Source organism: Miscanthus floridulus, chromosome 6 (genome assembly GCF_019320115.1).
Source record: "Miscanthus floridulus cultivar M001 chromosome 6, ASM1932011v1, whole genome shotgun sequence".
In the NCBI taxonomy this organism is placed as follows: domain Eukaryota; kingdom Viridiplantae; phylum Streptophyta; class Magnoliopsida; order Poales; family Poaceae; genus Miscanthus; species Miscanthus floridulus.
Window position 1 is genome coordinate 129,273,171 of NC_089585.1, and position 25,627 is coordinate 129,298,797.

Consider the following 25,627-nt stretch of genomic DNA (forward strand, 5'->3'; position numbering starts at 1 on the left):
GCCCAATTCACCACCCCTCTTGGGCATCTTGATCCTTTCACTTAGCTAGAAGTAGTGTCTACGATGAACTTGGTAGGCATGTTTGGTTTGTATCCCCGTCGAATGGCGTTTGTACTTCTTATGAAGCTCAATAAAGGTTTTTGATTCTCCTAAAAAAGGCATATTTATTATAGGGAGAAAAGGATAATAAATTTGTTTTTTTACATAGAAACAATTTCTTTATATGACATCGATGTATAATTGTTTTGTCAACTCTTGAGTTAGACGTACGTAAGAGATTTGGCAGACGAATATACCACTTAAAATGAAGTTTTTCATGTGGTTCTTCAAAAAAGGGGTTATCCTTATAAATCTTGCTCGCAGAAATTGCCATGGGAGTTTGTGGTTTATGTAATAATTTAGAAATCAATCCGGCATCTATTTTGGACAGTCCATTTGCTAAATTTTCTCTGACGTTTTGCAATTTCACCACCAGTGAATGCAAGGCCCTTTTTGGCAGGGCCAGGCTTCTCCAAAAACAAAGAAGACAGGAAAAACCACATTTTGTGGCTTCAACTTCTTGCCCCAAAACGGTTTTAGCTTCATCATTTTTTACTTGTTTTTAACTTTAAGGGTTGTTCTCATTTGTACTTGTTTGGTAGGGTTTTTAATTAAGCTAGTAGAGAAGACACCACAAAAGGTGTACTAGAAAGGACCTAAATAACATGTTCAACCAATAGTCTAATCAAGCGGGTAGAAATTATAAACACTATTTATTAACAAAGGGCGACAACATTTTGTTGGGTGCTTTGGTTGACAAGAAGTGAGGTTATCTCAGACAAGTGCATACAAATAAATACATTTTTGTAGGTCTTGGTCAGGGGATACTTCGACTTCGGTTCTAGGCGCAATTGCAACGATTTCTAGGCGCAATTGCATCGATGTGATAACCAAAAGAAGCTATTGATCCAAGCTTGATGCACTTAGGAATCAGCGGTGGTGCTATTTTTAACATTCCATGGATGGTTGTTTATTTTTAGAATTGAATTTTAACATGGAACTCTTTCATAACCTTTGACTATGTTTGGGTGGTGTGTGCCACGGCATGTAATAATTTGAATTGATTTCTCTTCTTGAAAACGGATGCAGCCGAAATATTTTTCTACTATCTAAAAACTATATTATTGGGATGTACACAAGAGCGTATAGCCACAGGGACGGTCCTGCCTACAGAGAAAGCCCAAAGGATGAACTCCCTCGGTGCCAGCAGAAATCAAACATTGAGGAAATGAAAAGTATAGTACTCCGTAGGGAAGAAAAAATAAAATGAAAAGGAAAATAAGAAAATATGCACGAACTGCCTCGGCGCCAGCAGCAATCAAACATGAAAAGTATATTAACTAAAATGAAAAGTATATTAACTAAAAAACGTGGTCGTCAGGATTCAAACCTGCGCGGGCAAAGCCCACATGATTTCTAGTCATGCCCGATAACCACTCCGGCACGACCACTTTGATGTCATGGGTCATCGAACACTCAATAGAACGCGTATGCATGCTGTAAAATTAAGTCCACTGATAATGCTGTAAAATTAAGTTACCCCTGATAACTCATGTAGCACGACATTTTTCCTAGCATCACGTAGATAGTACTATGGCATTGATGACCTACCATGCAGACTTCGAGTTTGGCTATATGCCATTGCTCGAAAACTAGACGGCAAGACATGGCCCATTCTCAGATCCAAAGCCTGAACTTAGTTTCTGCCAGATTTGTTGGATTCAAGGAATGTTTCTAGACTGATACATCATGTAGATTCATACTAATTACATGGAAATCAGGAACCTTGTTTTCAGCTTTAGTGTTCGAGAGAGAACCTGTAGAACAGTTGCTTTTGAGTGCTGACTGCTGAGAATCCAAATGCTGAACGATGGGATGATCAACCCAGTTTTGTAGGAACCGGTGGCATTTCAACATAAATCTATCATAGCCATGACACATTGCGCTTTGTGTTTCCTCACTTTTCAGATAGTCCAAACGTAATGTTACTCGACAAAACCTTTTTCTGAAGATACACTGAAATCCTTAGCCAGGCACTTCTGCGAAAATGTCGATGCAGTGACTAAAAACTAGATCAAAGGTGATGAAATGATGCCCAGCACATAATCTAACTTCCACTTGTGCATTGATTTATGGGTAATAGTCATATACATCACACTACCATAGTACCATGGTCCATGGGTACTCGGTACTCAATCATTTACATCTCCAGCACATAAGATCGATGATATATGGATTCAGAAAATAAAAATATAAACATGGGTATACACAAAAGAAACACAAACTAGATCAGGCCTAAATATCATTCCGCGTGAACGGAAACTTACAAGGTCTTCCACAAGTGTGTAGTTCCAAATTACAAGCAGCCAGTACATCTGCTGCTGGGCATTGCATAATATGCCGGCCTGTAACAAGGTGAGAGCGTCTCTGCATGGCTGGTGCAGTTGTATTATTAGCTCTATCACGTCACTGATCACACATCTCACAGGTGCCCCAGCACAGGCCATGGAGTCACTCCATTGGCAGGAAGCATAGGTTTTATGATAGGAGTTCGCCGCACCATCGTCATGGATTCATTCAGACGTGATGATTGGCCCTTGAATTGGGAGACCTTCTACAGAGACGTATAAGCCCAGGAAAAAACTTTCAGTCAGTAGGAGTCTAAGAGAGAATAAGCATCGCAAAGTGAAAACAGAGGTAAGCAATAAAGGATGAGAAAACTAGGATACATGGATAAGGATCAATTCGAGCATCTAATCCCAACATTCCAACCAATGATTTGTCGAATTGTCGATCTAGGAATACTCTGATATTTTACATCTGCTCTGCCATTCATAATCCGTTCACGTTCTATAACAAAGTCCTATAAGTTGAAGCAACCACAAATGCAAATTGTGGGAGTAGGAATACAAGCTTATATCGATTATATTTTGTTTCTTTTCTGTGATTGGGCAAGCATAAACAGCACACGGGCATCTCCAAAGACAGTCAGCTACCGTGAGGCAGCACATCGTTTATTCAGTGAAAGAAAAATATATACGAAGAGCATCTAAGCTCACAATACTGCTAACTGCTAAGCTCAGTACGTATCGGTTTCTAAGCGACTCAGGAAGAAGCAGCGTGTGAAGAAGGTGAAATCCACAAGTCACAAGCAAGACGCTTGCAGGGAAGAGGATGGAAAGGCGTCACCTTTTCATCGAGGACGAGGCGGACGCGCGCGACGGCCTTGCTCTGGCGGCGCATCCGGTACAGCCGGCGCCCGAGCACGGCGAATCCGAGCAGCGCGACGGCGAACGGCACCGACCAGGAGCTCCTCGCCGCTCGCAGCGCCCACACCCGCAGCGCGTCCAGCGGCAGCTTCCACCACGGGACCAGTCCTCCCCCCTTCGCCACGGCCCCCTCGCCCGCATCAGCCGCGGCGGCCGCCGTGACCCCGGCCTCCTCCGTGGCACGCTCCACTGGATCGGTGGCCTCGACCTCGGGCCTCTCCCCGTCGGAGGACGAGTCCGACCAGAGCGCGGCGCGGTCGCGGCCGGGGAAGAGAAGGTCGTCAGGGTCCGGCTCCACCCAGCTCGCGTTGTCCGACGCCCCGAGAAGCCCCTCCTCCACACCGTCCTCGTCCTCGTCCTCCTTCGACAGCGATGCCCTCCGGGGGTACTTGGCGTCGGAGCCGAGGTCGAAGTAGTCGTGCTTGATGGCGCCGGCGTCGTCCTCCCCGCCTCCGCCTCCGCCGCCGGCGTACGGCTCGGCCGCCTTGGGGGACGCGAGGAGGAGCTCCCAGTCCTCGTCCATCTCGCGGAGGCCGGCTAGGGTTCGCGAGCGGGGATTCGGAGGCCAAAGAGGAGCGGAGGTGAAGGAAGGGGCAGAGTCTGGTGTGCCGTGTCGGGTGGGGAAGGGGGCCGAAGATTCGCGGGGCTGCATGGGGCTGCAAGTAAACGGTGGTTATTTTGCTGTTGCTTGGAGTTTAGGCGTTTAGGGGAGAAAGGCTGAAAGGGTCAGGAATTCGATTCCTTTTTGTTTGTGCAATGCGACTAGTCATCAGAATGATGCATCATCGGCGATGTCAGTGGTCGTCAGTAAAAACCGGCCAATTTTACAGATCTATGGGCATTCGATTTCCACATGGGTTTTACTTCAGCAGGAAATGCAATGAGTTGATTTACAGCATCTCATCTCAGATCTCAGGTAAAAGACCATGCTGATTTGATTTCCCCGGAAAGTCCACAGTTGAACTTCACTACGGAGTAGACACTAGTAGACAGTTGCAGGTTCTACTCGAAATCTTTTTTCTTTGTCGAGATTTTTTTCGTATTTATTAGCTTGGTTGTACCGGAGTATTTCTGATAGATAACCGGTTGTTATTGTCGAATCTGCCGTCATTCTTAATTCTGATAGCGAAATGTGAAATGAACCCACCAGATTTTTGGAGGCCTGCATGCGGAAGCAGAACGTGTGCTTGGTAGCGGCGGCCGGTGGCTGCAAACCTGTAAATTTTAATGTCCTTGTCTCTTTTACAACGACTCGATTTCGTTCCTCGTCTCTTTTATTTGTGGGGCGGTCAAAAAGCAGATTCAGATTTTTTTTTTATTTGCGGAGCACAGACCCCTCATCTCGTTTGATTTGTCTGCAGCAGTGTTTCTCTGGTAGACTGCAGCAGTTTTTCAGATGGAGTAGAGCCGTCGAGTGAGCGCGAGATCATGGCAGCCATCATTGGCAAAATGAGAATCCAATGCGTTTACGTGCTAGACTGCTAGTAGTGCGATAATGTTCATCGAGCCCTTCGAGTGGACTGGTGGCGCTGGAAGCCAGAAACGAAGGGGATGAAAGAAGGCACGCCCAGTTGTTTCCTGTCGCCAATAATAGGAGAGTCGAGAGGAATGATATCCAAAAGCGGCACGTCGATTTCTCGTAGTCAAATGATGGTAAATAATGATGATGAATGCGGAAGGGCTTAGCTCCCCCCCCCCCCCCCCCCCCCCCCCCCCCTTCCCCTAGTGCCTGCAAGTTGCAATGTCATGATGTTATTTTTTAAGGGGAGGAAACAAGTGATAAATCCAGCGGCCTGGTTGTTGTCATCCTAGTTTGTCTCTGGCGTTCGTGGTTCATTTCTTCAGGAATTTGATTCCTTTTTGTTTGTGCAATGCGACTAGTCATCTAAATTCTAAAATGATGCATCATCGCGATTCAGTGGTCGTCAGTAAACCACGGCCAATTTTATAGATCCGTGGGCATTCGATTTCCACGTGGGTTTACTTCGGCAGGAAATGGACCGAGCAGATTTACAGCATCTCTGATTTGATTTCTCCGGAAAGTCCACAGTTGAACTTCACTGGACACTTATAGACAGCTACATGTTCTACTTGATAACTTTTTGTATCAAGATTTTCACCCTGTTCGCTGGTTGGTGCTGGTGCTGGCTTGGGTTAACTGGTGCTGATTTTTTATGAGAGAAAAATACTGTTAGCTGATTGAATAAGCCTGACTAAAACCAACAAGCGAACAGATGTTTGGACCGAGCTAGCTCGCAGATCGTGGCAGTTATCACTGGCAAAACGAGAATCCAATGCGTTTACGTGCTAGTAGTGCGATAATGTTCACCGAGCCCTTGGAGCGGAGTGCTGGCGCTGGAAGCCAGAAACGAACTAACGAAGGGGATGAAAGGCACGAGTCTGTCCACGTCGACGGCTCCCAGTTGTTTCCTGTCGCCAAGAATACGAGTCGAGAGGAATGATGTCCAAAAACGGCACGTCGATTTCTCGTAATCACGATGGTATGTCCGAATCGAATCAGGCCCTCTTCTGTTCCACTACTTCAGCAGGATTTTTTTAGCGAACTAATGTTTTTCTTTCACAGCATTTCAGCGTAAGCATCAGTATAAGCCAAAATAAATGTGGTTCAAGGGCTTAGTTTTAACCCCCAGATTTTTTTTTCTGTAGTGCCTGCAAGTTGCAATGTCAATGATGTCAGTTTTTTAAAGGGAGAGGAAACAAGTGATAAATCCAGCGGCCTGGTTGTTGTCATCCTAGTGTGTCTCTGGCGTTCGTGGTGCATTTCTTCTGGATAAGCATATCCATGGTCTCACTATTTTCACTGAGGTGGTCATGGACAGGCTGCAGCATCCCGAAGCTTAGCGTACGCTTTACACGTTTGTCTGCCCAAGTTAGCGGAGAAAATCAACCTGCCCATCGTTTTTTTAAGGCCTCTTCGGATATACGTGTATCCACCTCAATTCATATGTGTTAAAGTGAAATAAAATTAAATTAAATTTATTTTTACTTCAATTCACTTTAACACGTGTGAATTGAGATGGATACGTGCCTGTCAAACAAGCCTCGGGGAAGTCGTCAGCGGAGGATCGATTTTGTTCGCAAGAGTCTACTATGGGTTAGGCCGCCGGCAGCAAAACAAACGCGGGGCGTGCCGCCGCACGTCGTTGCTGTTTTTTTGCCACCCACGCGATTGTACTAGTCGATTGGACTTTTTGGAGTGCACACCCAATACTCCTGCTTGATGTTGACCGCAGCCAGCAGCGCAGTTTGCGCCATGGCCATGTCGCCTCTTCATCATGGTGCACTCCTGTTGGATGGGTTTGCACAAGTCGCGCCGCCGTGGACCTGCGCACGCCAAGAATGTGCTTCGACTAGCTAGGACGTGTACGAAGCATGCAACTTTGAAGCGCCATCGCCGTACCCGTACTCGACGCACGTTTTCCACTCTAGTAGTAACTGACGATCCCACGGCGGCCATCCGATGGCGTTGCCGGCGGGCGCGGGGGTGGTGGCCTACAACGCGGCCATCTCCCGGTGCGCCCGCGAGGGGCTGTACGCGCGCGCGCTGGCGCTGTTCCGCGAGATGCGCGGGCGGGGGTTGCGCGCCGACGAGTACACCCTCCCGCCGCTCCTCAACTCCGCGGCGCTCATGCGGGGCCCGCCGCCCGCGGCGGTGGCCGCGCTGCACGCGCTGCTCCTCCGCGCGGGCCTCGCGCTCCACCTCCACGTCGCCAACGCGCTCGTCGACGCCTACGCCAGGCTGCCCCGCGCGGGGGGCGCCGCCGCCGCCGCGGCGCGGGCCGTGTTCGACGAAATGCCGCGCCGGGACGTCGTCACCTGGACCTCGCTCCTCACGGGGCTCGCGCGCGCCGGCGCCCACGCCGCGGCCGTCCGGGCGTACCACGGCATGGTCGCCGCGGGGGTCCAGCCCGACGAGTTCGCCGTCGCGGCGGTCCTCAGCTCGTGCGCGGGCTCCACCATGCTCGACGTGGGCCGGTCGGTGCACGCCGCCGCGGTCCGACTCGGGCTCGGGCCGTTCCGCTCGGTCGGGAACTCGCTCGTGTCCATGTACGCCAAGACCGGTGCGCTGCGGGACGCGCGGGCGGTGTTCGACGCGATGCCCGCGCGGTGCACCATCACTTGGACGGCACTCATCGTCGGGTACGCGCAGAATGGCCGTGGCAGGCGGTCGCTCGAGGTCTACGCCGATATGGTCCGGTCCGGGAGCAGGCCGGACTACGTGACCTTCATCGGTCTGCTCTTCGCGTGCAGCCACGCCGGGCTCGTCGACGCCGGCCGGGCTCACTTCCGGTCCATGGTGGCCGACTATGGCATCGCTCCCGGACCGGATCACTACGCGTGCATGGTCGACTTGCTAGGCCGGGCGGGGAGGCTGGACGAGGCCATGGACCTGCTAAACCGGAGCTCCACGGAGCTGGACGCCACGGTGTGGAAGTCGCTGCTGGGCGCGTGCCGGGTGCACCGGAACGCGGAGCTCGCCGAGCGCGCGGCCGAGATGGTGTGGAGGCTGGATCCGACGGACGCCGTGCCGTACGTCATGCTCTCCAACCTCTACTCGCGAGCACGGAGATGGGGCGACGTCGCGAGGATCCGCGCGCTGATGAAGGCGAGAGGGGTCACCAAGGAGCCCGGGTGCAGCTGGGTGGGCGTGAACGGCGTCACGCACCTGTTCCACGTCGAGGACCGCGGGCACCCGCTGGCGGCCGAGATCTACCGCAAAGTGGAGGAGATGACCGAGAGGATCCGGGCCGAGGGGTACGTGCCGGACACGGACTGGGCGCTGCAGGACGAGGCGCCGGAGGGGAGGCAGAGGGGGCTGGCGTACCACAGCGAGAGACTCGCCGTGGCCTTCGGGCTGCTCGCTGTGCCAGCAGCCGCACCCATCCGCGTGTTCAAGAACCTCCGAGTGTGTGGCGACTGTCACACGGCGATCAAGATGGTCGCCAAGGTGTACGGTAGAGAGATTATTTTGAGGGATGCGAACTGCTTCCACCACATGAAAGGTGGAGAGTGCTCTTGTGGTGATTACTGGTAGGGAGATTCGGCGAAGTCGGCTCTCGGCTCTTTGATCTTGGTAGATTCTTAGCTGGTATGAATGTGCACCATACAGCGAATTAGTGGTATCGAGAAACAGGAATTTCTGTTCAATGAGAATCGACACCACGTCAAGAAGAGAGAAGATTCCCTCAGAAAATTGCTCTGAATTTCTATTAGAATTGATTGCACCAAAGTCCAAAGGTGCCAGTGATGTACAATGTGCTAGTATACTATCCAGAGGGCCCTTTCTACTAGAGTATCCTACCATTCTAGTCGTCGATCTCCTTTACAGCATCCTGAGAAAGGCAGACGCAAGAGAGCAGTCAGTATTGACTAAACCCTGAAGCAATTGCAAGAGTAAAAAATTAACCACACATGCAAATGATCCCCGAGTATTCGCAAAGTTTTGTTATTGGGGGATACCAGAAACATGTTATATACTTATATTGTTATATCATGGTTTTTTCCAGGAATCCTCTTGAATTGCCACTTATCCTATATAGGTATGTGGTCCATGCAAAAATAGGTCCTCACCTTTGCGAGCCTCGTTACATAAGTGGCAGCAATGGCTGTAAACAATAACCCAACACCCAGTGTCCATAGCTGTCCATTTCCTCCCAAACCAATTTCCGACTCATCTTGCTGTAAAAACAAGAAAGCAATTTCATTATTCGAGCTAGTCATACCTTTTTTTTTCAAGTCATACAAAAGCTGTGCTGCTATGCAAATAGGAAAAATCGATAGATATTACTTTGCCAGTTCCAGTTGCATTTTCTCACCAGCCCTCACACAGACAGGATGACATTATATAAAGAGTCAACAGAGCTATGTGGATACTTCACTATCAACACCAGATTATGATATTCTCATGAAATGTATGAACTGCTATGCCAAAGATGGAAACAGTAATAGGAACAGGAAGTAAATTGCAAATCAATGTCTTGGAAGTGGCAAAAGATGTGAACATCTCAAGTATTATTGCATGATAGAACATCTAAAGAATTGTCATGCTGGATACTTTTATAGAAAGGAAAGACCATCAGCATAATGAGAGACTCCGAGTTACATGGAACACAAACAGTTAACAACTTTTAGTAAGTCCTATATAGGAGAGCAGGAGCTACCCATATGGCAAGGAATAACACTGCCTAGCAGCTATTAGAAGCTGAAAACCTTGATGGCACAAAAATGTGGTTATTACACAGCAAATCCCCTTTGCCATTTTGGCAGTGCATTTTTTTTTACTGAAGATGGACTTAAAATACCAGCAGTTTAAGAACTCACAATTATAGCTCGCCCGAATGCACCAGCACTGACGTAAGCCCATGAACCTGGAAGCATTCCCAACCAACTGCATGGGAATAACAAAAAGTGGATATCAGAGCAAACAAGGCTTTTCAAGAAAACAACTATAGTGTTGGCATCATCCCTAACAAAATTAAAGTTCCAAGCATAGTTAACAAGAAAGTGATACTCGCATAAGTCATATATTCTATTCCTTTAGTCACTTAAATTACAACTCTTCCAGAAAAGCATTAACATACTGCATCACATGAAACATGCAGAAGAAACTATGACATTAACAACAGACAATTTATCACTAAATGCAGCTTGCTTAGAATTACAAATTACATTCACTGATATCCACAGATAATGCCACAATCGGAGCAAGGAGAGTAGAAACTAACCTGCCCAAGACATATGGCAAGAACTTCACTGAAGTCAGGCCATATAGATAGTTCCCAAGGGAGAAAGGTAACAGGGGACTCAAACGAAGCAAAGTAACAACCTTAAATCCATTTTCACCTATTGCCTTATCAATTGCCAGAAACTTCTTATTTCCTTCAACCAATTTAAGAATTCTCTCTCTGGCAAAGTATCTAGCAATAAGGAAGGCCACCGCTGCAGCTAGCTACAGAGGCAGTAAATTTCAGTGAGTAAATGCAAGTTTGCGCAGAATTATCAAAACAAGTGCTACTGATGTGAAGTACATACTGTTCCACCGACTGAAACAATAATTGTACCGGTCACACTACCAAATAATAGACCAGCTGACATGGTTAAAGGTATTGCAGGAATTGCGAGAACCTGAAACGAAGGAAAAATAATATTATTAATATTCATAAGCTAAAGCTCCAACCCAAGATATGCATGTGGCAAAACCTTTTCAACTTTATATCACTATCTGTAGTTGACCAGCTATTGCAATGGAAGAGAAAAAAGCCATTATAACAAACACCACCAAGAATGAGGGCTGCTAAATTGAGGGCATACCTCCAACCCTGCATATACAAGTACGAACAGAGCATATCCGGCTGGACCATAGCCTGCCCATGTAAGACAACACAACAGTTTAGCTAAAAAATCCAACTAAGGGATATGAACAAAAATTCCATGACAATCAAACAAGGAGCAGCGAAGACATGCAACTGTTCAGTTCAGCAGTCCTTATTTTTCCATTTATAACACAGTTAGATATTATTGCGCAGCGGCAGTGCACAAAATGACCGAAATGAGAGAGAGTGCAACGACTTTATAGTAGGATCCGATACAGGGGTAAAGGTTGATGGTAATGCTATTAACTACTCAGCTAATTGCCACAGCAATTCACGACCCAGCTAATTAAGACTTGCATTTATTTGAAACTGGCAATAAAAACATGCAGTCTTATCATCTCACCAAGCAAGCCTTAGTCCAGTGGCTTTGATCCAAATCCAAACCACTGGTATCCCATCATCAGGGAAGCTCAAACAAGCATAAGCAAATAACTAAATACGAGCTGACGAGCAAAGCTCGAGTAATCCATTACCGTCAATGAACCCTGAGAACTGCGTGAGGAAGGAGTTTATCTGGTCCTTGTACACGTATCCGGCCGCCCCAAACCCCCCTACGAAACCAACCAGTAGCGCTCCTGCGATCAGCGTCCCTGTGAGTGCCCCAGCGCCGCCAGCGCCCTCGGCCTCCTCCGCCTTGTCGTCGGCGGCGGGGCGGCGGTCCTTGGGGCTGCCGCTCCCTCCACCGCCACCGCCGAGGCGGAAGGGGACGTTGGGCGACGCCTTGCGGAGCGTGGCCTTGTTGGGCTCCCGCAGCGAGGAGAGCGGCGGTTGGAAGGCCCGCCCCCGGTGCAGCCGCCGCCGCCAGGGCGAGGCCCCCGTCGCCGGCGGCGAGAAGTGGGAGGAGAGGACCGGGGAGGGGGAGAGCTGCGGCGAGAGGTGCGGCTGCCTCATGGAATGGGGCGTGGGAGGGCGTCAACCGTCGGGGAGTGGGCCCGTCGTTTCGTTTACTGCGTGGCGGGGTGTGAGGCCATTAGAGCGCGGAGGCGATAAGGGATTTTTAACTTTTTTTTTTCATCCTTACCGACGGCACTATTTTGTTTGTCATCTTTATATTTACCATCGCAACCAGTAATCCTTTCATATTTTTGTTATTTTTGCTGAGGTGGCACGCTAGATGGACATACCAATGTGGCAGGGAGCCTGGAAAAGCCTACAAAGCATGCGAAATGACCTATGTACCCATACTGCTTCTCTCCCTCCAATCGTTGACGCGTGGGCCCCACATGTCAGCTTCGTCTTTAACCCCCCGCCATCACCCGCTCAGCATCGACGGCAGCACGTACAGCGCCATACCGTCCTCGACGGCGGCCCCACCGGGCACCGCGCAGCTGGCCACGTCCGTCTCCATCATTAGGCGGTGTCGTCGACGTGGTGGCCGCCGTCGCTGCCGAAGCCGAGGACTGCGTGAAGCTCCATAGGTCATCGTTGCTGCCAGCGCCGCTGGAGCCGACGGCGGAGCCGAGCAGTCGGTTGGCGGCGGCGGAGTAGAAGGCGAGGCTGGCATCGTCCGCGTCGTCGGCTCCGGTGGCGTCGTCGAAGCAGCTGCCGAGGTGGTTCGCGGCGGGCACGACGTCGTCGGGCGCCTACCCGTTCAGGTGCGACGCCACCAGCCAGTCCATCATGGCCCAGTCCATGATCTCGATCCCGTCGACGCGGTCGAGGCCGAGGAGGTCGTCGACGATGACCCCGGCTGCGGCGGTGGCGTCGCTTGAGACGGCGTGCTGTAGCGGCATCGTCAGCTCCGCTGCGGCTGCGGACGAGCTCTCGAGCGGGGGCAGCTTCATGAACCTGTGCCCACCCAGCACGGTCTCGATGGCCCGGAGGTACCTGGATGCCGCCCGCCCCGGCGACGGCGGCAGCAGCAGCTCGTGTTCCTCCTTGTAGGACCTACCCATGTACTGCAGGATCTGGTCCAGCTCGTCGTCGCTGGAGGAATACTGCAGCCCACCATGGTGCTGGTGCACCGCTGCCGCTGCCGCAGCAGCAGCCACACCCTTGCTGCCGCCGTGCCCATGCTCGTTATTACTGCCATGCTTGCTGCCCCCGTCTCCGCCAAACGACTCCCTGTGGTGGTGCTTCTTCTTGAACACCTTGCACACCACCCACCTGTCCTCCTGCTCATCGTCCGACGACGCAGCAGCAGCGACATGTCCACCACGTGTGGCAGAACCGTCCAAAATAGCACACTTACGGAGGCGCTCGTCTTTCATCAGACACTAAGCACCCTGAAAACAAGCTACAGCAAGCAGTATCCATCGAGCACACCCCAAGGAAGAACCCGAAAGATCTACATTTTCCCCAAGGACCTGTGGCAAAGGATACTTGTTCTTAATCGTTACCGCATTAAAACGGCGATAATCCACACACATCCGAAGGGTGCCATCCTTCTTCTTCACAAAAATGGTTGGGCAACCCCATGGTGAAGAACTAGGACGGATGAAACCTATTTCCATCAACTCTTCTAGCTGCTTCTTTATCTCAGCCAATTCCCTTGGAGCCATGCGGTACGGGCGTCGAGAGATAGGAGCAATACCAGGCTCTAGCTCAATAGAGAATTCCACCTCTCTGTCCGGTGGCAACCTAGGTAGATCTTCAGAAAATACATCCAAGAACTCACATACTATCAGAATAGAGGTAAGATCAGGAGAGGCTTCAGCATGAGCAGCAACAAGTAAGACTGGATCTGAGGGTACAAGAAGGGACATCTTATTCTCAGAAGAAGGAAGTCGTAACTCAACACTTCTCTGCTTCAAATCCAAGACTACCCCATACACCCACAACCAGTTCATTCTAAGGATTACATTAATGCCTTGCCTAGGCAGTAACATGACTGTAGGTGGTAAGTATGGGTGGCTAATACCAAGCTTACTGTGTCTGTCCAGGTATTGATGCACATCTGCGAACCCACAGTACGAATTCTATAGGCATACGATATAGCCATAAGTGGTATATTGTGCCAGTCTACAAATCCCATGCTCATAAATGAATGTGATGTATCAGAATCAAACAACACATAAGCTGGATGGGAATCGATGGTAAACATACCAGCCATCATCGGTTCCTACTGCAATATCTGCTCAGCATCTGTGAAATTTACCTGTCTGGATCGGCTAGCTGGCACCTTCCTCTTGATCACTGTCCACTTGACTAGCCTAGAGTTCGCCGATGGTTGAGCAGACTAAGCTGGCTGGTTCTAGGGACACTCTCGGGCATAGTGACCATCTTTACCACATTTGAAACAAGCGCCAGGCTTGTTTCCCAATCCTTGGTGAGGTGGGACCTACTGTCCCTGAGGCTGCTGGGGCTGCACCTGTAGAGTGGGTGCATGGTACTATGTGGAAGAAGTTTGAGAAGTATGCTAGGGCTGCCGAAACGAATGCCCGCCTGATGATTGATAGGGCACCCGTCGGACAACCTGTACCTTTTGAGTATGAGGGGGGCTAGAAGATCCCATGGCCACCCGCTTTCTCTTACACTCTGCTTGGGAATCCCGCTACAAGCCCTCCATGGCGATGGCAGCATTCATCATTGCCCCGAAGGTCAGATAGTTCCCAGTGTACAATTTCTCCTGAAGGATGTAAGAGAGGCCGCGATAGAAGCGGTCCTTCTTCTCGTCAGTGTACACATGAATACTAGCATACTAGGACAAGTGATTGAACTTATTGACGTAGTCCATCACTATCATACTCCCTTGTCATAGTTCTAGGAACTCAGTCAGCTTCTGATTAAGGACACCAGCAGGAATATAGAACTCTCTAAATGCCACGGTGAACTCCTGCCAGGTCACTGGATGATCAGGCTGCTACATGGCATGGAAGGTATCCCACCATGCACTCACGAAGCCCAATAGTTGTTACGCTGCAAAGCGCACTTTCTGCTCATCAGCCACGTTGAGCAACAGAAACTTCTGCTCAAGAATGCAAAGCCAGTGCTCCACATCTAGGGGCTTAGCTGTCGGTGTGAAAGTGGGTGGGTGGGTCTTGAGGAAATCCTAGTAAGAGGAGGGTCCCTTAGGACAGCGGGCACCACCCTCGTTCCCACCATTGCCCCTGTGGCCTCTACAGGCAAAGCCAGCAATAGCTTGTGCCATTAGCTCCATGGCATGGGCTGACTCGTGGCGAGCAACCATCAGTTCCGCCATCATCTCAGCGTGAGTCATGGCGGTGGCAGTGGCGGTGGTGGAAAAGGATGACGAGCTAGAAGTGGAGCCTCCTGACTCTTCCTATTGCCGTGCTCAATGGCCCAGCCACTCTTGCCTTGGCCCTCGCCAAGACCGTGGGCTGCCCTGGCACTGGTGCTCCCTCGTCCGAACCTTAGATTCATCTATAAGAGATAGGAACCATCCATTTAGAACAACCTTCCCGATCAGAAGCAAGGGATTAGATAAATGAAAGCACATTTATTAAAGCATTTTTAGTTAATCCTATCAACTTACTAATCCAAATTATACATGTAGGGGGGTGACGAGGACATGGCACCTTCGGATACGAACAATGATTATAAGGTGCGCTCGTTCCTATATTTGCATAGTGGCTTTGGTTATAATTCACTTGGTTCCACATGTACATGTCACTATTTGATTGTAGGTTCAAATGTGTTTCATAATGGAAGTTCATCAAAGTTGAACTTTCAGTTCGTCGGCAGCCCAACAGTACCTCATTGGGAAGGCCATAACTCATCCATCCGCAGTGCGATAGAGGTCAATGAGCACTTGATGGAAATCTTGTTTGATAAGCTTTCAAATAGATCTGGTTCCATCTCAATATCACATCGACAAGGCCTCCAAATCACCAATATATTCTATCATTATTTCTGGCAGGAGCTACACTATCGCCATGGGCTTGTTAGACATCCTTAGGACCCAGGCCCAAGTTGGAGCACGTTCCAAGAAGATGGAGAATGCCTAAGAGATGGCCTTGGACATCCTCCTCCTTAGCCACCACCTTAGGAGGCCAGTAAGGACGTCCAAGCCAAGCCAGAGGCCCAGTCCAATCCGAGTTCGAGTCTGCCTCGGCCGTCAGGACTAGCCTGCAATAAAATGGACGCCCAGGACGCATCTTAACTCCGTTTTTGATGATCCACATATGGATGGAAAGATAATTTCATAAGGAAACCAATGGAAGTGGTCCCACATCAAAATTCCATCAGAATAAATGGGAATCGTCAAAACAAGTTGACATCCAGAATCTATCATGGTGCTGCGTCGTCGTCTTTTGGGCCGTTGGGCCTTGTAACGTGTTGGGACACCTTTAGGATGTGAAGAAGGATCCTTGGACGTCCCTTAGGCTATATAATCAGTAGCCACCACCTACATTAGGTTTTGGGTTTTGTTTTAGATCAATCTGTCATTGAACAGTCGCCGCTATCGGTTTGCAAGACCCCAACTTCAAGTGCTTAACCATTCATCTGCAATTTGGTTGCGTTTTTTCTTGTTCTTGCTTGTGTTCTTCGTTGCACAGGTAGGGATTAGCCTTATTGGTGAGGTCAACCTGGTCCGTGACTTGGTTGATAACCAGAGGAGTTGTGGTGTTAAGATTGCAGGGTTCGATCTTTCGATCTGAAGCCGGATTGGTGTGCCGCTCTCCGAACAAATCGTTGTTTATCTTGAACCTGACAGAAGATCAGGACCCTCGTCCCCATTAAGTGGTAATCAGAGCTTCAAATATACCGTCAAGTTCGCATCTTACCCTTAGTTTGAGTGTTTTTGCTTTTATCCCATAGTCCAATGCCATATTTGTTTCCCGTCCAATAACCATCCGCGCCATAGCCTTTGCATGATTCAGTTTCAGAGTCCACTTTGTTGAGTTTGTGTCCTAGGTCAAAGTATTGTTGCTGGTTTAGATTGTGTTCTTTTCTAGTTTGTATTGATCCCTTCACCCGCCGCTATTCCGTATCACCATCGGTTTGCATCTTGTGTCCACTAAAACCCTGATTCGAGCAGCTTCCTTAAAACAGTCATAACTTTTGCATCCGAACTCAAAACGGAGAAAATTTTATATCTATGGAGAATGCTAGAAAATTTTAGATCTATTTCATCCCAGTTTTGCTGGGTTTGCAAAAATTAGATTTGTGAATTTCGATTAGAAAAATTGAGTTTCTGAGCCCACAAGTTTTGGTATGCTTTTTAGAGCACAGTCCTAATTTTCTATAGGCCACATCTTTTATTCAATTGAGCTCAAATTTTTTGTGGTTTATTCTTGTGTGCTTCTTGCTGAGAAAAAATATCAAAAGAGCAAAAGCAAGAAAAAAAGATTAGACAAAAAAATAAAAGAAAAAAATAGTAAAAGAGAATAGAAGATATTGAAAAGGAGCACATAAGGAACACTCAATAGCTCTATTGTTTGTGGTATCTTTTGCCTTGTTCATATCCGTTGCTACCTTTAATACTTGTTTCCTTTCATCCTTGTTTCCTATCTTGTTTATCACAACTGGTGATAGAAACACGTATAGGCTAGCAACTAGGACAAGTACTCTGGACATTTATTCAATATTGCTGTCTGTTACTGACTTGTGTGCCATATATATATATTTGTTCTTTTTTATGCCTCCCAAGCTCCACATATACTTCAGATCAGTACAGAAAAAGACCCTTGCAATCTTGGTGTCACACCCTCACAGGTATCACGAACCAGCCACCGGTTGTACCGTCCACTGCTTTGCGTTGGTAAGAACCTTATAAGAACTTGATAAGACATGTAAGAGTGTGATTCCACTGACCAATAAATAGTTGATAGGGCATTTATTTTGATTGCTAACAATGCCAAACAATGAGTTTCTTTTTAAGTGTGAAATGCAGGACATCATGGACCGACTGACTACAAGGATGGAAGAAATAATTGCAAAAGCGGTCACTAGAGCATGCACACAACCTTCCTCCTCCGCTGCTACAACAACGTCATCACCGTCACCTCCCGCATGTACTACAGAGTTTGCACAGCGCGTGCTCAGTTCTCAAATGGAGAAGACAGAGCAAAACCAGTTCAACAACTTATTCCAAACATACTTTATTGTGAAGGAATGATGTTGTCGTGTTATGATTGATGGTGAGACTTGCAACAACCTTGCAAGCTTAGAGATGGTTGAGAAGCTTGGTCTGACCACACAGCCACATCCACATCCATATTACATGCAATGGGTAAATTCTTGGGATAAGATAAAGGTAACTGAAATTGCTCGTATTGAGTTTTCAATTGGTCTTTATAAGGACAACGCAGCATTTGACATAGTACTTATGCAAGCATGTCAATTATTGCTAGGCAAGCCATGGATATCTGAAAATAATGTTTTGCACAATACAACTACTAATAAATATTTGCTCAGATATAATGGTAGAAAAATTACTTTTATACCTATGACTGCTACTAAAATTTTAAGAGAAGATCTCATGAGAGCAGAGAGAAAAAAATAAACCTTTTATAAAAGAATGGGCTATTTCAGATGTTACAATACCGTTATCTAAATCTAAATTTTTACAAAATAGAGATAGTGCTTTGCCTCTTGTTGGAACTAATATCTTGCAGCATGTATCCCAAAAAGAGGACAAGGTGACTGAGAAAGAACAGGTAAATGTATCAGGTAAGAGCTCTCTTGATGTGCTGATTTTTTCCACCAATGATGCTAATAATTCTATACTAAAATCTTCTATTGATTTACCTTTGACACATGGCGAATGTTCTATTGATCTTTGCGATAGAGAAGAGTTGTGTGATAGTGATATGATTATTAATGTGCCACAACCAGTGAATGAGAATGATTCTTTTATTTTGGAACCAAATACTTGTGCTAAAAATAAACAATTGCTTTCAATTGCCACTGAACAAGATGAACTAAAATTGTTGTCTTCTCTAAATACTTTGGGGTATATTGAGTTTGAGACACTATGTGCTCTGAGTAGTTTGGAGGAGAAATTTAATTGTGCAGGATTGCCATGGTTATCTAGATGTACATGTCACTTTATTGGCAAATATAATTGTAAAGGAGAGTATATGGTGCATCGTGTCTATATTTGTTCAACTCTGAAATCTTCTTTCATTGTGCAAAAATATGATCAACTAGAGGGCACCAATAGCGATAATGTTGTCATGTCGAAATCCCCAAGTTTTGTAATGAGGCAACAGGTTAAATTTCAAGAAGGGGAGCAATGTTGGCTACTACCGACAACTTGTCCACCGGCTAAGCTCAAACCGAGGACGGTTTGTTGTCAAGAAGGGGAGGATGATGAGGACATGGCACCTTCGGATACGAACAATGATTATAAGGTACGCTCGTTCCTATATTTGCATAGTGGCTTTGGTTATAATTCACTTGGTTCCACATGTACAGGTCACTATTTGATTGTAGGTTCAAATGTGTTTCATAATGGAAGTTCATCAAAGTTGAACTTTTGGTTCGTCGATAGCCCGATAGTGCCTCATTGGGAAGGCCATAACTCATCCATCCGGAGTGCGATAGAGGTCAATGAGCACTTGATGGAAATATTGTTTGATAAGCTTTCAAATAGATCTGGTTCCATCTCAATATCACATCGGCAAGGCCTCCAAATCACCAATATATTCTATCGCTATTTCTAGGGGGAGCTACACTGTCGTCATGGGCTTGTTAGACATCCTTGGGACTCAGGCCCAAGTTGGAGCATGCCCCAAGAAGATGGAGAATGCCTAAGAGATGGCCTTGGACGTCCTCCTCCTTGGCCACCACCTTAGGAGGCCAGCAAGGACGTCTAAGCCAAGCCAGAGGCCCAGTCCAATCTGAGTTCGAGTCTGCCTCGGCCGTTAGGACCAGTCTACAATAAAATGGACGCCCAGGACACATCTGAACTCCGTTTTTGATGATCCACATATGGATGGAAAGATAATTTCATAAGGAAACTAATGGAAGTGGTCCCACATCAAAATTCCATCAGAATAAATGGGAATCATCAAAACAAGTTGACATCCAGAATCTATCACGGTGCTGCGTCGTCATCTTTTGGGCCGTTGGGCCTTGTAACATGTTAGGACACCTTTAGGACGTGAAGAGGGATCCTTGGACATCCCTTAGGCTATATAATCAGTAGCCACCACCTACATTAGGTTTTGGGTTTTGTTTTAGATTAATCTGTCATTGAATAGTCGGCATTATCGGTTTACAAGACCCTAACTTCAAGTGCTTAATCATTCATCTGCAATTTGGTTGTGTTCTTTATTGTTCTTGCTTGTGTTCTTCATTGCGCAGACAGGGATTAGCCTTCTTGGTGAGGTCAACCTGGTCCGTGACTTGGTTGATAACTAGAGGAGCTGTGGTGCTAAGATTGCAGAGTTCGATCTTTCGATCTGAAGCCAGATCGGTATGTCATTCTCTGCCACAACGGTAGTTACCATCCCCTGATGGAAGATCGGGATCCCCGTATCCATTAGGGGGATTTTAGTTTAAGCAAGATCCTATTATCATGATGCTTGCTTTGGCCTATACGTTCACTCAAGCTGGAATATAGCGGCATTTGTAAAATTTTCGGCACATCGCACACTCACTTTTCATATACTAAGCGATTTCTTATGCAACGTTAGTCAGTGTACCTGTAGAAAACTAATTAGATAAAGCTAGTGCCGCTATCCTAGATAGACCATATTGCTAGGGCTTATACTTATTTACCTAATTTAATCATATCCTACTTTTCACAAAACTTTTGTTGGTCAAATTTTTAAGTTTTGAAAAAGAGTGATGAACTCGTAACCAATTATTGGCTCTGGTACCAACTGTGGCAGAATTGCCCGAAATTGCACACTTACGAAGGTGCTCGTCTTCCACCAGACACTAAACACCCAAAAGCAAGCTACAACGGGCAATATCCATCAGGCACACCCTAAGGGAGAACCCGAAAGATCCATATTTTTTCCCAAGGACCCAATAATGAGAACGGGTTATAATACTTAATCCATTTCATACATCCAGAGTTCATATAAAGTACATTATTACATTTCCAAAGTCAGAGTGTGGAATATTAAACAGCGGAATTAAGATAAACGTCTAGCGATAAAGAACGAGGATCCGTTTGTGCCCACTAGTAGAATCCTCCACATAAAGGTTACTCACGCTACCGAATTCCTACGCGTAGTACCTACTCGACCTGAACTAGTAGGACTCATGGGTAGATATATTTATGCATGTAGTTTCCATAAAATGCCTATAACCTAAATGCACAACACACACACACACATATATATATATATATATCCAGTGATCAGTAAAATATATAGGTTATGCACCGAGGCTTGCCTTGGGCAGGCGGCGGGTCAACAAAGTTAGCACAAAAGGCTCCAAGGCTACACGGCCCACGGCGGACCCTATGCACGGCTAGCGCTTTTGCTAAAGAACCCCCATTTTCTTTTCTATTTACGAAGTTCACTCGAAGACTATTTGGCTGAGTCACTGTCTTCACATCTAGCACCCTCCCCTTTTCTTCTTTACCATGGCCAAGTCCCCTAGGCACCCACGCACGCACCGGCGCTGGCACCGAGTGGCTACGCTAACCACACTAGACCCTCACTACCCTATCTAACAAGACGATGCTCACCTTGACATCAACTCAAAGCGGTGGGAGGCGAGACGGTGAACGAAGACGCTGTCCCGAGCTCCCTCCACAGCGGCGGACTCCTCCCTACAACAGCAGGCGTGTTCCTATGAGCCAAGGCACAAACAACATGAACAAGCACAAGGATGAGCAACAGCGACTCACCCCGAACCTACCGGTCGTGGTGGCTTGACCAGAGACTGACCGAGCGAGCTTGGCCATGCGCGCATGGCAAGCCTCGCGACGACGACAATGACGCGACTACGGTAGCATTGCTAAGCAGGGTGAAATGGGGTGCACATGGGATAGAGTGGAGCAGGGCGAAGGTATCGTGCCAACGAATTGGATGAAGGTGGATGGGGATAGGGGAATTAGACGGGCGCTGCCATGGAGTCTTAAAGTGACCGACGGTGAAGGAACTTCAAATTGGAGCTCGACATCGGCTGGTAGCAGTAGTGGAAGTGTTCGGTGCATAGCTAGGTCTCTACTCCATCCATGGATGCACGCAATTTCATGGATTTCACCGATGCTGTGAGCTTGCCTTGGCACTACCCGACGATAGAGGAACAGGGAAGTTAGGCAAGGTTGGCCCTGCACTATTGTGGTGAGACATGGCCGTCAACTCCGAGCACAAGTGTGCATGGGTGAAGGGGAACAACAAGACGTGAACAAGGCGCTTGGCCATAATGCCATAACCCATAAGCCAACGGTGGCTCAGTACTGCGACGTAGTGGACGGCGCCGGCCAGGGGAGGCAACAACATAGCGTTGACGAGCTAAAGTGATGGCAAGAGCAGGCGGCACTCCCACGCATGGCAAGGCAACATGCAGGCAGAGCCAAATGTGGCCATGTGCTCATGGCACCACATAGGCGAGCGCAAAGCGGTAGGTGGGCATGACGGTGGGGCAGAGCGACCAGGCTTGCTGTAGTGCATGACGTGACTCAACGTGGGCAGCAACATGGCGTAGCGGTGGCAGCGTACTGACTAGGATAGTGGGCCCATGGTGACAACGGTGGTGGCCAAGCGGCCAGTGCGTGGCAACGGTGGTGTTGGTCCACACAGCGGTGTGCGTGTGTGAGTGCTAGGGCGCAGCAATGATGGCACGGACTGCTATGCGGGGCCAATGGTAGGGCTGGCCAGTGTAGTGGTAGATGCGGGGGCGGGCGGCTAGGGCACGGCAATGGTAGCAGCGGCAGTGAGGCATGTGTGTCGAGTAGCCGGCGCGGCGATGTCGAGTGCCGGCACAATGATGCCGAGTGCCGGCACGATGATCACATCCAGACACAGCAACTGTGTCATGTACACTTTCAAAGCATCCAAAAACTCACCTCAAGGCTCCGATCTCTAAACCAACTATTTTACGCACAAGATGGCATGTCAAGCTACTAAAACAAACCCTAAACCCATGCCACCACTTGACCCGATCCTCCGATAAAAGTTCCCAAACCTTGCTTCGTCGATCCGTTTTCTGACTTAAGAAACGACTAAGTTATTCGTTCGGATTCACGTCACTTTCGATTTCCAAACTACCAACTATGCTAGCTAGTGACTCTTGTTCTCGATCATGAGTATTTCACTGTCACCTACAAAGCTTGTCCTACGACTTTATTAAAGTTTCGCATGTGCGTTCTATAGCCTTTTTGTTCAATAAAAATTCGTTTAGAACACCAAGTGATACAACATGACATGAAATGTAACATTCGTTTCATGTTTCAATTGAACGTTTCAAGTTCCATATATTGCTTTACACCTTATATTACACACAAGTACACATAAGTATAATGCTCATGCAGTGTTTTAGCAAAAATTATACAGTGTAACACCAGGGGTATTACAAATCTACCCCCCCTAAAACAAAATCTCGACCTAAGATTTCATGTGCCTAGTGTGAGAATTAGATAGGAAGTACATTTCAACATAACAACTACTCATAAGAACCAGAGAGAAGGTGGGGGTAATGCTTCAATATGTAACTCTCTTGTTCCCACATGGCCTCATCCTCTGAATGGTTTTGCCACTACACCTTGTAGAACTTTACCACATAGTTTCTGGTCACTCTTTCTTTTTCATCTAGGATTTTGACAGGGTGCTCAATATAAGTCAAATCAGACTAGAGGGGAAGCTATTCAATTTCCACAGTTTCTTTAGGAACCTACAAACATTTCTTCAATTGTGACACATGAAACACATTATGTACCACAGATAAAATATTTAGGAGTTGGAGACGATAAGCAACTGGCACTATGCCAACACCTGGTAGGGACCCACATATTGAGGGGCTAGCTTGCCATGGATACCAAACCGATACACCTCTCTCATAGGAGACACCTTGAGGTACACATAATCCCCAACTTCAAACTCCAAGGGCCTTCTTCGCTTGTCTGTATAAGCTTTCTGTTGGCTCTGAGCTGCCTTCATGTGACTCTGAATAATGCTACTTGCTCTCGAGCCTCTTTGATGAATTCTGGCCCAAAGTATCCACGGTCTCCCACTTCAACCCAGTTAAGTGGTGTCCTACACTTTCTTCCATATAGAGCTTCAAATGGTACCATGCGGATGCTTTCTTGGTAGCTATTATTGTAAGAAAATTCAGCTAACTTCAGGCATTCATCCCACTCCTCAGGAAAAGAAATGGTACACGCTCTTAGCATATCCTCGAGTACCTGGTTCATCCTTTTGGTTTGGCCATCAATCTGGGGGTGATAGGCTAAACTACGGAGGAGACTAGTTCCAAGACACTCCTGAAGTTGCTCCTAGAAGCGAGAGACAAAAACTGATCTGCTATCAGAGATGATAGTAAGGGGAACTCTATGTAGGGTCACAATCCAATCAAAGTATATCTCAGCATACTTCTTGGTTTTATATGAAACCTTCATCGAGATAAAATGAGCAGACTTAGTGAGACGGTCCATAATGACCCAGATAGAGTTATAGCCCTTGGTTATGCGGGGTAAATGCACAATGAAATCCATGAAAATATCTTCCCATTTCCACATAGGAATGGGCAAGGGCTACAAATATCCCAGAGTATGCATATGATCTGCTTTAACTCTCCCACAAGTGTCGCACTCCACGACGTGCTGGGTGATATCCTGCTTCATGTTGGACCACCAGTACAAGTGGCGCAAATCATGGTACATCTTATTCCTGCCAGGATGAATAGACAGCTTTGAATGGTGAGCTTCATTCAAAATCTTCCTTTTTAGCTCATCCTTTCATGGAACCACCAATCTATCCTTGTACCTTACCACATCATGCTCATCAATACTAAAGTGAGGGCCACGCCCTTCGGCAATCAATTTTCTAATGTGCAGAATTTCTTTAGGATCTTGCCTTTGTTCTAGAATAATCTGCTCCAGCAATTCTGAGGTCAATGCAATATGAACCAACACCTCTACATGGTTGAGAGACAAAGGTGTTTCCTCAACCTAATGTGACTTTTGGCTCAAAGCATCAACTACAACATTGGCCTTTCCTAGATGATAATGTTCCAAGTTTTAATCCTTTATTAATTCTAACCATCTCCTCTACCTCATATTCAGCTTAGACTGAGTGAAAATATATTTGAGGCTCTTGTGATCCGTAAAGATATGCACTTTGTTGCCCAACAAATAGTGCATCCAAATCTTTAGAGCGTGGACCACAACAGCTAGCTCTAAGTCATGAGTGGGGTAATTCACTTCATGCTTTTTTAGTTAGCGCGAAGCATAAGCTTTCACACGCCCAACTTTCATCAGCACACATCCCAACCTCATCTTCGAGGCATCATAGTATACATCAAAGGGCCTATCAATATCTGGTTGGGCCAACACAGGAGCAGTAGTCAGAAATGTCTTCAATGCTTGGAAGTCTTCTTCATAGGCTGGGCTCCAGTCGAACTTGGCTTCTTTTTAGAGTAGCTTGGTCATTGGCTAGGCTATATTGAAAAAATCTAGAATGAAACGCCGATAGTACCTAGCTAGACCAAGGAATTGATGAATCTGGTGCACAGACTTGGGAGACTTCCAATTCAACACATCTTGCACCTTGCTGGGATCTACTAAAACACCATCAGGTGTCAACACATGCCTCAAAAACTACACTCGATCTAACCAAAATTCACACTTGCTGAATTTAGCATACAACTTGTGCTCCCTTAATCGAGCTAGTACTATCTAAAGGTGTTGGGCATGCTCTTCATCATTCTTGGAATATATCAGGATATCACCAATGAATACTACCATAAACTCATCCAGCACCGACATAAAGACTGAATTCATCAAGTACATGAAGAATGTAGGAGCGTTGATGAGACCAAAAGACATCACTAGGTACTCATACAACCCATACCTAGTAGAAAAAACTATCTTTGGTATATTGTGGTCTGATCTTGATC

At 47.3% G+C, this 25,627-nt stretch overlaps 3 protein-coding genes and 1 non-coding gene across 5 annotated transcripts; 1 reads left to right on the forward strand and 3 right to left on the reverse strand.

Moving 5' to 3' along the window:
• Nucleotides 1-1,408: 1,408 nt before the first annotated feature.
• On the reverse strand, nt 1,409-1,490 carry TRNAS-AGA (transfer RNA serine (anticodon AGA)). Its single transcript has one exon. It is a non-coding gene; the product is annotated as a tRNA-Ser (tRNA).
• A 652-nt stretch (nt 1,491-2,142) lies between these two features.
• Nucleotides 2,143-3,975, reverse strand: LOC136459586 (uncharacterized). Of its 2 annotated transcripts, none has more exons than XM_066459428.1 (2): nt 3,229-3,975; nt 2,143-2,650 (listed from the first exon to the last, which is right to left on the reverse strand). In XM_066459428.1, the coding sequence occupies exons 1-2, from the start codon at nt 3,958-3,960 to the stop codon at nt 2,522-2,524; spliced, it is 861 nt and encodes a 286-aa protein (XP_066315525.1). In that variant the 5' UTR covers nt 3,961-3,975; the 3' UTR covers nt 2,143-2,521. The 2 variants fall into 2 exon arrangements, with proteins under 2 accessions (XP_066315525.1, XP_066315524.1); XM_066459427.1 differs by having other exon boundaries at nt 2,143-2,653; nt 3,229-3,970.
• A 2,799-nt stretch (nt 3,976-6,774) lies between these two features.
• On the forward strand, nt 6,775-8,379 carry LOC136459587 (pentatricopeptide repeat-containing protein At2g03880, mitochondrial-like). The gene has a single exon (XM_066459429.1). The coding sequence runs from the start codon at nt 6,790-6,792 to the stop codon at nt 8,362-8,364; it is 1,575 nt and encodes a 524-aa protein (XP_066315526.1). The 5' UTR covers nt 6,775-6,789; the 3' UTR covers nt 8,365-8,379.
• Nucleotides 8,380-8,510: 131 nt separating this feature from the next.
• LOC136459588 (uncharacterized) lies at nt 8,511-11,664 on the reverse strand. The gene is made up of 7 exons (XM_066459430.1): nt 11,176-11,664; nt 10,641-10,693; nt 10,362-10,454; nt 10,055-10,278; nt 9,651-9,717; nt 8,901-9,008; nt 8,511-8,662 (listed from the first exon to the last, which is right to left on the reverse strand). The coding sequence occupies exons 1-7, from the start codon at nt 11,591-11,593 to the stop codon at nt 8,636-8,638; spliced, it is 990 nt and encodes a 329-aa protein (XP_066315527.1). The 5' UTR covers nt 11,594-11,664; the 3' UTR covers nt 8,511-8,635.
• Between the last annotated feature and the right edge of the window lie 13,963 nt (nt 11,665-25,627).